General features: G+C 46.0%; 1 protein-coding gene across 2 annotated transcripts in view; it reads left to right on the forward strand.

Annotated features, from left to right (window-relative positions):
• The window catches only part of gnpnat1 (glucosamine-phosphate N-acetyltransferase 1), a 112886-nt gene extending 103445 nt beyond the window's left edge, over positions 1 to 9441 (forward strand). For both annotated transcript variants that reach the window (XM_072489733.1, XM_072489734.1), the window contains exon 6: positions 7128 to 9441. In XM_072489733.1, coding sequence (XP_072345834.1) covers positions 7128 to 7275 — 148 coding nt within the window. In that variant the 3' untranslated portion in view covers positions 7276 to 9441. The remainder of the gene's footprint in view (positions 1 to 7127) is intronic.
• Positions 9442 to 11296: the final 1855 nt, after the last annotated feature.

The raw sequence follows: 11296 nt of genomic DNA on the forward strand, positions 1-11296 counted from the left end.
GGATTTTCTGACATTTGATGGAAATTTTCTGGTGTCAGAATAATAATATGGTAACTGCCATTGACTTATTGGATGCAATTTAGTCTGAGAATTCTAAAGAAGCAAAGTCAGCATGATCTCTCCCAGGGCTTGATCGCTTTATTTGAGGTAGTCCGATAGAAACTTCTCGCATTTTATTTTCCCCAGCCTGATCCATTGCGCCTCTCTCGGCAGGTTACTTTACAGTCGGGATGAATGGGAAGGCTTTAATGGTGTGCTTAAGTTCCACCATGCCAGATGATGCCAGAAGGTTCGGTGGGGTTACTGGGTTACAGGAATAGGGAGGAGATGTGGGCTTAGGTAGGGTGCTCTTTCCAAGGGCCGGTGCAGACTCGATGGGCCGAATGGACTCTTCAATGTAGATTCTATGAACGCAGTTTTAAAGCATTGGCGGGTCTCTTCTCACTCTCTTCTCCTAACCTCATAAATTCTAACAGAAGGCAGGCATGAATCGCACAATTATTTTGTTTTATTCCATTAAATCCCACTTGAGCATAAAAATCCAGGTTGGCACTCTTATCTGGTCATTATCATTCTGGATGTGGAAAATGGTTGTATGTGAATTAGCTGCCCCGTTTCCTACAACATTGCTAATGAAGTTGTTTTGAAGTGTAGTCAGGAAATGCTTTAAGGCATTCACTGGCCGTGAACATTGCTATATAAATGGAAGACAGTTTTCTTTCTATTATGGTGCCACTAATATGGCACAAGGGGTGCATCACCAGCACTGCATGTGTGGGTATGAAGCAGCAGTGCCAACAGGGCTGCATTAATGGATGCCTCCAGCTAGTGAAGGATTGCTGACTGCTTGCTCTGCATGCTGGGCCCTCCCAACAATGGGGTAGGTATTTTTACTTCAGGCACTTGAAAGTTGTTATTTTTTTCCTCCTATTAGTGCCCATTGGAATGAGACCTGTTTGGCTGGAATGCAAATCTGGTTCTGTGGCCATATTTTAGAAATGTTCATTTTATTGACATAAGATTGAGACCTAACAAACCAAGTGCACAACTTGTGAACAGGTTTCCATCCTCCTTTCCACTCTTGGCTGGGGTGATGATGTGTGTACTCAGTGCTTAGGCTAGGGGGAGAATCCACCAGGGTTGTCGCACCTAATTGCTATCCAGACAATTGATGAAGATGGGATTAAACATGGCTACGATAATTACCACTTGTGGATGTAGAGCCTCTTGACTACTTTTTTCCATGAAGGCACTCATAGGTACTGGAGAATTGTTTGTACTTCAGGAACTGCACCCCAGAAAGAAGAACATTAGGAAGGATGGGTACACCACAACATCAAATAGTTTAAAATATATATTTTTATTCTCCTTTTTCACATTTTCTCCCAAATTTATACCCACCAACAATAATCAGTAACAAATGCAATGTCAATCCCCATATCAATAATAACAATCCCATCCTCCCACCAAACTCCCAAACAGCAGCCCGCATGTTAACATAAACAAGTAGCAAAAAAGAATCAGGAATCACCCATAGTCACCATTAACACATACAGCCCCCCCCCCCCCCCCCCCAATGTTCGATGTTGTCCAGTTCTTGAAAGTGCATAATGACTAACGCCCATGAGTTGTAGAACCCCTCCATCCTTCCCCTCAGTTCCAATTTGACCTTCTCAAGAATCAAGAATTCCAGCAGGTCCCCCCGCCACGCCAGGGCACAGGGTGGAGAGGTTGCTCTCCATCCCAATGGAATCCACCTTCAGGTGATCAAGGAGGCGAAGGCTACAATATCTGCCTCCGTGCCCGTTTCCAACTCCGGCTGGTCTGACACCCAGCACATGGCCTCCCGAGGGTCCGAGTCCAGTTTCTTTTTTTAAAAAAATATTTTTATTGAAGTATCTGCAAACTTTTTAAAACAATAACGCAATAATAACATAAACATCAACATGGTAAAATAGACATTTGCCACCCAACCCCTTCTGTACATCCCTCAACCATATTGCACCTACCCCCCCCCCCCCCCCCCCCCCCCCGTTCGGAATGCATGCGCCTGCTGACATTTTAATTTTCCCCGAGAAAGTCGACGAGAGGCTGCCACCTCGAGAGAACCCCAGCATTGACCATCTCAAGGCAAATTTTGTTTTCTTCAGCTTGAGAAACCCAGCCATGTCACTGACCCAAGTCTCCACACTCGGGGGCTTCGAGTCCCTCCACATTAAAAGGATCCATCTCCGGGCTACTAGGGAGGCAAAGGCCAGGACGTCAGCCTCTTTCACAACCTGAACTCCCGGGTCTTCTGACACTCCAAAGGTCGCTACCTCCGGACTCTGCACCACCCGCTAGCACCCTGGACATTGCTTTACCAAAATCCTGTAACAAAACCCTCTAAGCTTCGGGCATGCCCAAAACATGTGGATATGGTTTGCTGGGCTTCCCGCACACCTCTTACATCTATCTTCTACCCCGAAAAACTTGCTCATCCTCGCTGCCACCATGTGTGCCCAGTGTACCACTTTAAACTGTATTAGACGGAACCTGGCACATGATGAGGGGGAATTAACCCTGCTTAGGGTGTCCTCCCACAGACCCGCCTCTAACTCTCCACCTAACTCCTCCTCCCACTTGCCCTTCAGTTCCTCCACCGCGGTTTCCTCCGCATCCATCAACTCCTGATAGACATCTGACACCTTCTCCTCCCCCACCCAGGTACCAGAGACTACTCTGTCCTGTATCCCCCGTGGCGGCAACAGCGGGGGAAAGCCAACCTGTTTCCTCAAAATGTCCCGCACTTGCAAATATCTGAAACCATTCCCCGGCGGCAGCTTGAATTATCTTCCGGTGCCTTCAGACTGGGAAAACTCCTGTCTATGAATAGATCACCCACCCTTCTAATTCCTGCTTTCTGCCAGCTCCGGAATCCGCCATCTATCCTGCCCGGTGCAAACCTGTGGTTATTGCAAATCGGGCTCCAGACCGGCGCACCCTCCACCATCTTGTACCTCCTCCATTGCCGCCAGATCCTCAGTGCCGCCACCACCACCGGGCTAGTGGAGTACCGGGCCGAGGAGAACGGCAGAGGTGTCGTTACCAATGCTCCCAAACTGGTGCTTTTGCATGATGCCTGCTCCATCCGTTCCCATGCCGACCCCTCCCCCATTACCCACTTCCTAATCATCGCTATATTAGCCGCCCCGTAGTAGTTGCAGAAGTTCGGCAGCGCCAACCCACCCTCCCCCCGACTGCGCTCCAACAACATTTTCTTCACTCGCGGGGTTTTATTTGCCCACACAAATCCCGAAATAATCTTGTTCACCCACTTGAAAAAGGCCTTAGGGTTGAAGATGGGGAGGCACTGAAAAACAAACAGAAATCTGGGGAGGACCGTCATTTTCACGGTCTGTACCCTCCCCGCCAGCGATAGTAGGAGCATATCCCATCTTTTAAAGTCCCCCTCCATTTGCTCTATCAGCAGGGTGAGGTTGAGCTTGTGTAATGCCTCCCAATTCTGTGTCACCTGTATTCCCAGGTAGCGAAAGCTCCTCTCAACCATCCTGAGCGGCAGCTCCTTCAGTCTCCTCTCCTGCCCCCTTGACTGGATCACGAACAATTCACTTTTTCCCATGTTCAATTTGTACCCCAAAAACCTGCCAAATTCCCCCAAGATCTGCATAACCACCCCCATCCCCACCACCGGGTCCGAAATGTACAAGAGCAGATCGTCCGCGTAAAGTGAAACCCGGTGCTCCCCCCCCCCCCCCCTCCCCCGAACCAGCCCCTGCCACTTCCTTGATGCTCTCAGCGCCATGGCCAACGGCTCTATAGCCAGAGCGAACAGCAACGGGGAGGGGGCACCCCTGCCTCGTCCCTCGGTGTAGCTTAAAATACCCCGACCTCAGCCGGTTCATGCACACACTCGCTACCGGCGCCTGGTAGAGCAATCGCACCCAGTCAATAAAGCCCTCACCAAACCCAAACCTTCCCAGCGTCTCCCACAGATAATCCCACTCCACCCGATCAAAAGCCTTCTCCGCGTCCATCGCTACCACCACGTCCGCCTCCTCTCCATCTGAGGGCATCATAATTACATTTAAAAGCCTCCAGACATTAGCATTGAGCTGTCTGCCCTTAACAAATCCAGTTTGGTCCTCCCCTAACACCCCTGGGACACAGTTTTCTATCCTAGTGGCCAAAATCTTAGCCAGCAGCTTGACATCTACGCTCAAAAGCGAAATCAGCCTATATGACCCACATTGCTCCGGGTCCTTCTCTCGTTTAAGAATGAGTGAAATCGAGGCCTGCAACATCGTTAGGGGGAGGATCCCCCTCTCTCTAGCCTCGTTAAAAGTCCTCATCAGCAGTGGGCACAACATCTCTGAGAACTTCTTAAAATTCTACCGGGTAATCGTCCGGCCCCGGAGCCTTGCCCGACTGTATGCCCTCCAGTCCTTTAACAATTTCCTCTGCCTCAATCGAGGCCCCCAGCCCCTCCACCAGTCCTACTCCACCCTCGGACACCTCAATTGATCTCGGAATTGCCTCATCACTTCTACCCCAGCCGGGGGTTCCAACTCATATAATTTGCTATAAAATTCTTTAAAAACGTCGTTCACCCCCCTAGGTCCAAGACCATGATACCCTCCCTATTCTTTACTCTCCCAATCTCCCTGGCCGCCTCTCTCTTCCTAAGCTGGTGCGCCAGCATCCTGCTCGCCTTTTCCCCGTATTCGTAAACCGTCCCCCCTTACACTCCTCAACTGTTCCACTGCTCTCCCGTGGTCAACAACTCAAACTCCGTCTGCAGCTCCCGATGCTCCCTCAGGAGCCCCGCGTCCGGGGCCTCCGCATATCTCCTATCCACTCGAAGTATCTCCTCCACTAATCTCTCGCTCTCTGCTCGTTCCACCTTTTCTCTATGGGACCGAATCAAAATTAGTCCCCCTCTTACAACTGCCTTCAGAGCCTCCCAAACTGTCGCTGCTGATACCTCTCCCATGCCATTTGTTTCCAGGTAATTCTGGATGGTCTTATTCACCCGCCTGCAGACCACTTTGTCCGCTGACGACCCCACATCCAGTCTCCACAACGGGCGCTGCCCTCTCCTCACTCAACCACAAATCCACCCAATGCGGGGCATGATCAGAGACTGCAATTGCCGAATATTCCGTCCCCGCCGAGTCCAGTTTCACGTGCACCACTTTACAGATTACCATAAATACCTCCTTCCAGTAATCCTCCAGCTTTGGACAGGACCAAAAGATATGAACGTGGTTTGAACGTTCACACACATCCTCTACCCCTTCAAAGAGCCGGCTCATCCTCGCCATTGTGAGGTGAGCTCTGTACCACCTTCAGCTGTATCAGCCCCAACCTCGCGCACGAGGTGGAGGCGTTCACCCGTCGGAGAACCTCACACCAGAACCCCTCCTCCATATCCTCTCCCAACTCTTCCTCCCACTCTGCCTTGATCCCATCCAGCAGTGCCTTCTCCTCTTCCAAAATAGCTCCGTAAACCGCCGACACTACCCCCCCTTCGTCCCCCTGTCGTCAGCACTTCCTCCAGCAATGTGGAGGCCGGCTCTACAGGGAAGCTCTGTATCTCCTTTCTGGCAAAGTCTCGAACCTGCATGTATCTAAATATTTCCCCCTGCTCCAGCCCATACATCGCTCCCAGCCGGTTCAGTCCTGCAAACGGACCCCCAAGAAACAAATCTTTTTGTGTCCTAATTCCTTTCTCCTCCCATCTCCGAAAATTTCCATCTCATTTCCCTGGCTCCCTGCCCCCAACCCGAAGTGCTGGCGAAACTGCCTTTAAATTCTCAACAAAGCTATTACTACCGGACTCCCTGAGTATTCCCCGGGGTCGTCTGGAGCCGCGCTGTTGCTAGTGCTTTCAATCCCGACCTCCTACACAAACTCTCCTCCATTCTGACCCACTGGGAGTCAACCCTTCTGACCCACTTCTGCACCTTCTTCACATTCGCCGCTCAGTAATAATACATCGGGTTCGGAAGACCCAAACCCCCTGCCTGCCTTCCTTTCTGTAGTAGCACCTTTCTAATTCTGGCCACCTTCCCTCCCCATATGAACGAGGTAATCATCCCTTCAATCTCTCTAAAAAATGCCTTTGGCAGGAAAATCGGCAGGCATTGGAAATAAACAGAAATCGCGGCAATACGTTCATTTTAACCGCCTGTACCCGACCCGCCAGTGACAGAGGGAGACCATCCCCACCTTGCCAGATCAGCTTTCACCCTCCCCACCAAACTAGTAATGCTGTACCTGCACCCCCAGATACCTAAAGTGAGTCCCTGCCCTACGGAATGGCAGCCCCCCCCCCCCCCCCCCGCCGAGACACCACAAAATATTCAGTCTTGTCTAGATTTAATTTGTTGCTCGAGAAATACCCAAACACCCGAAGCAGCTCCAGGATTCCCCCTATTAACACACTCGGTTCCGACACGTATATCAACAAGTCATCAGCATATAAGGACACCCTATGCTCTATTCCCCCCCCCCCCCCTCCCCCCCGCACTATCCCTTTCCATACCCCCAAACTTAACGCAATGGCCAATGGCTCAATCGCGAGTGCAAACAGCAGGGGGGGGCATAGGACATCCCTTCCTAATCTCACGGTGGAGAGAAAAGTATTCCGAGCTAATGTTATTTGTGCGGACACTGGCCCTCGGCTCCTTATAGAGTAGCTATACCCAATTCACAAATCTTCACCATCAAATAGTTAATGGGTTTTGAATAGTCTTGCAGTTTGATAATCATATCAGAACTCTTTCATAATGTGTCACAGTCCTATTATGCTTCACTTGCCCAACCTTACAACATCTTTTTCTTGAGACCAGTTTTTCATAATATTCCTCTCTTATCATCCTTATCAATGGAGAAATCTTATTCCTATTTAGCAACCTCCAACTTTACAGTATGATTTCTAACAAAAACATAAGATTTTACCATGCTTTAACAGCAAATTAACTTTTCATTGATTAGTTAATCCTAAACATTTGCATTATGTTGAGATTTCTGTAAGGGCTCAGTGTGAAAGTATTACCTCTTTGTATACAAGTAAAAATAAACAATATTTAATAAACTGCAGCTATGTTTTGTCCTTTTGACAGGTTAGTTGCAGCTCTCACACTTCTCGGCAAGAAGCTCAACTGTTACAAAATTACATTAGAGTGCCTACCAAAGAATGAAGCCTTCTATCAAAAATTTGGATATAAAACTGCAGAAGAACTGTACATGCAGTGCAGATTTTTTGACTGAAATTTGCTAAATGAGTTGCTTATTTTTATTTCTAAAACGATGTTGGAGATTTGATTGTGAACTGCTATTCTGATCTATTACTCTAAGGTTGCATATAGTATATTCTGGTATGAATGGCAATTTTTCCTATTTTTGTTTAGTGGTAATGAGATGTGGTTGAAATCTAAGAATGTTTTATTCTCAGACTAGCCAAGCAGTCTTGTGGGTGATGGGAAATCTGCAGCATAGTTCACTTGAAATGTATTAAACTTTAGCTTGAGGGTAATCTAAAGCACTACATCTATGAAGGGATATTGTTTTACTTAGAAACTGGAGATGGAGATCATTTTACCAAAGGATTTTTGCTTGTTTGACTCCAAAACATTTGTCTTGGATTTATCTCTAACTTGGAGCAGAACATTTCTATGCATTAATTTCTGATTTTAAGAAACTGAACTGGTAATTGTGCCTGCAATGATGCACTGCCTGCTATAATGAAATAAGGATGCAATTTTATCGTCACTTTTGTATTACTTGGAAGCAATTCCACTTTCATAAATACAAATTTTGCAGGAACTGTTGGACCAGAGACTTCATCAGTCCGAAATAAGCATCAGCATCTTTAGTTGACAGTGCATGAACCTTATGGGCACTTTTCCAAGTTGAAGTGGCAATATTAAAATGCTTTGTGTGAGTGTTCCCAATTGCATTTTTTTAAAGGTTGTTGCAGAATCTTGTGTCTATGTGAAACCATGCCTTTGTGGACTTTGTAGGGACAGGAATATATATTCACGGTCTTGAACAGCCCACAGGGTTCGCTACTGCTGGTCTGAGATAGCTTGCTGATGTGTCACTAGACCAAATATGACTTTGCCAACATAATCAGATGGTTTAAATCATCCTGCAAATTAAATTTGATTATTCCAAAGTACACATTTTATCTAATTTACTGAATATCTTAATATGTTTCTTTAAATATGTCAGTGAAGCTAAACTGCTAGCTAGCTCTGTATGCAAAAGAAGCTTGCAACTAGATGTTAACAAATGTTACCCAAAATAATTTTTTTCATTTTAAAGAATTTTAGTCCACATGATTAACATTGCAGAACAAAAGCTAATTTCTCCCTTATGATATGAATCTACTGTTTTCAGCCAGTTTGTGGAAGTGACAACACAGTTGTCTGCTGTATATAATGGGAGCTGTTTTGTTTGTTGACAAATTTTTATTTTTGTCTGAGTTGTAACTAAATATTGCAATTAATCTATGACTTAGTAAAATTATTATTTGAGATGGCTTCATAAATTTAAATATAGCATCCCCTTTGGGATTTTGTCTAGTCACATCTAGAGGGGAGAAACTTCGGTAGTTTTTTCCCATGTATAATATATATTGTACAAATTCAAAATGGTTTGGGGGAAGTGAACAGTCATCACCTTTGTTTATTGTTACAAGGACAAAATATAAATGTAACAAGTTATATGAAAATACTTAAGTAAAAATTGGAACAGGAGATTTTGGTTATATATTGTATATAGTTTTTAACTTGTCAGAGAAAGCACTATTTCCTATAGGAAAGGGTAAATTCTAGTGCAGAAGGGTGCAGCTATGGTAGCATTTAATATTCTAGAGGAATTTGCTTTACAAAAGATTGTATATTTTCACCCTAAATTAAGAGTTTTGTCTAAAATATTAAGCTTTAGTTTTATACTACTGCATCAGAGCTAATATTTGTAGAAACTTGGGATTACTATTGATGTCGGCATGTTCTATCTATTATATATAGGGGTTGAGAAATGCTGCAAAGGATTGCAAATACTGATCTGTCAGTTTGTAGTTTAGGCACTATTATTTATGGGACTCGGATGGCAACGGTCTACATTTAAGTTCAATGTTAAATATCTCCTTCAGTTACTGTACTGACTGCTTGCTCACAAACTTTATATGCCATCCATCTTTGGGTCCAACAGTTATACTTGTAGTATATGCTTTTTTAAAAGAAACTACATGAACCATACAAGAAAGCATGTTGTGTTATTTTTAGAATTATGGCTGCTTTTAGGTACAGTTTTTGGTCCAGAGATTATTTTTTCAGTAATGTTATTTAGTAAGGAGTTAATGCATTTATGTATTTATTTATAAGGGTACTATTTTTGTGCAAAAGACAAATAAAATATCAGTCTCTCGAAGTGTGTAGTTTTGAATACATTACAGCATGGCTCGTAGAAGTGACAACACTGAAAACCATTCCATTCCACGACAGCATTTACCCTCAATATAAGCAAATAGTTCATTATATTTACCTATCTTGACTGTAGCTGCTATATGGGAAAAAGCAGCAAAATAGCTATTACATTGATAGCTAATTACATTGTGCTGGATAAATACATCTTAGATTAATTTCTGCAACATTTTTTTAAAAATATATTTTTATTCTCCTTTTTCACATTTTCAGCCAAATTTACACCCACCAACAAACAATCAACGGTCACCAATACAATGTCAATCCCCTGGCCAACAACCCCTTCCTCCCACCAAACCCCAAACAACCCTCAACATTTAAAATACAAACATCAAAGAAAAGGAATCCGGAATCCATCATTACCCCATACATAGTCACCAACAACAGACACAGTTCAAAACCCTGCCCCTGGTGTTCGATGTCATCCAACTCCTGAAAGTGCATAGTAAACAAAGCCCAAGAATTATAGAACCCTTCCATCCTTCCCCTCAACTCAAACTTCACTTTCTCAAATGTTAAAACCTCCAACAGATTCTCTCCCTCCCCAGCCAGGGCACAGGGTGGTGAATTTGACCTCCACCCCAACAGAACCCGCCTTTGGGTGATTAATGAGGCGAAGGCTAAAACATTTGCCTCTGCACCCGCTTTCAACCCCGGGCGATCCAATACCCCGAATATCGCTTCCAGGGGACCCGGTTCAAGCTACATATGTACCACCTTCAAAATCATTCTGAAGACCTCCCTCCAGCTTTTGACAGGACCAAAACATATGAACATGATTTGCAGCCTTCCCCCCCGCCCCCCCAACCCCCGCAATGTTCACAAACATCCTCTACGCTCTGAGTCGGGTCATCCTCGCCTTTGTGAGGTGCACCCTATACACCACCTTCAGCTGTATCAGCCCCAATCTCGCACACAAAGTTGAAGTATTCGCCCTCCGGAACACCTCACATCACAACCCCTCCTCCATGCCCTCTCCCAACTCTTCCTCCCACTTTGTCTTAATCCCCTCCAGCAGTGCCTTCCAGAATTTCCATTTCTCCCAGAATTGCCCATAAATCGCCGACACCACCCCCTTCTCCATTCCCTCTGTTGTCAACACCTCCTCCCAACAGTGTGGAGTCCGGCGCCACCGGAAAGCTCTGTATCTCCTTCTTAGGGAAATCTCAGACCTGCATATACTTAAATATTTCCCCCTGCCCAACCCATATTTCGCCCCCAGATCCTTCAGTCCTGCAAACCGACCCCCCAGAAACAAATCCTTTAGTGCCCTGACTCCCTTCTCCCATCTTCGAAAACTCCCATCCCACTTCCATGGCTCAAATCTATAATTCCCCCGAATCGGCATTTCACTTGACCCCGCCCCCAGTCTAAAGTGTTGGCGCAACTGCCTCCAGATTTTCAACGTCGCTACTACCACCGGACTCCCCGAGTATTTTTCATCGGAAGCGGCGTTGTTGCCAACGCCCTCAGCCCCGACCCCCTGCCATGACCTGTCCAATCTCTGCTCCTGTTCCAAGTTCCAGTCTCCACCATTATTAATTTGTGTGAATCCAAGTCGGGGATGGCCCCACACCTTCACAATCCACACATCATCAAGGTTGGGACCATACACATTTATCAGCACCACCAGCCTCCCCTCCCCTCCAATCCCCCTGTCACAACCACATACCTACCTCCCTGATCCACAACCACTTTCTCTTTTGCTAACCAGTACCGCTACCCCTTGAGCCCTGCCATCAAATCCCAAATGAAACACCTGGCTAACCCAGGCCTTCCTAAGCCTCACCTGGTCCTTCACC

This window comes from Scyliorhinus torazame, chromosome 2, assembly GCF_047496885.1.
Source record: "Scyliorhinus torazame isolate Kashiwa2021f chromosome 2, sScyTor2.1, whole genome shotgun sequence".
Taxonomy (NCBI): domain Eukaryota; kingdom Metazoa; phylum Chordata; class Chondrichthyes; order Carcharhiniformes; family Scyliorhinidae; genus Scyliorhinus; species Scyliorhinus torazame.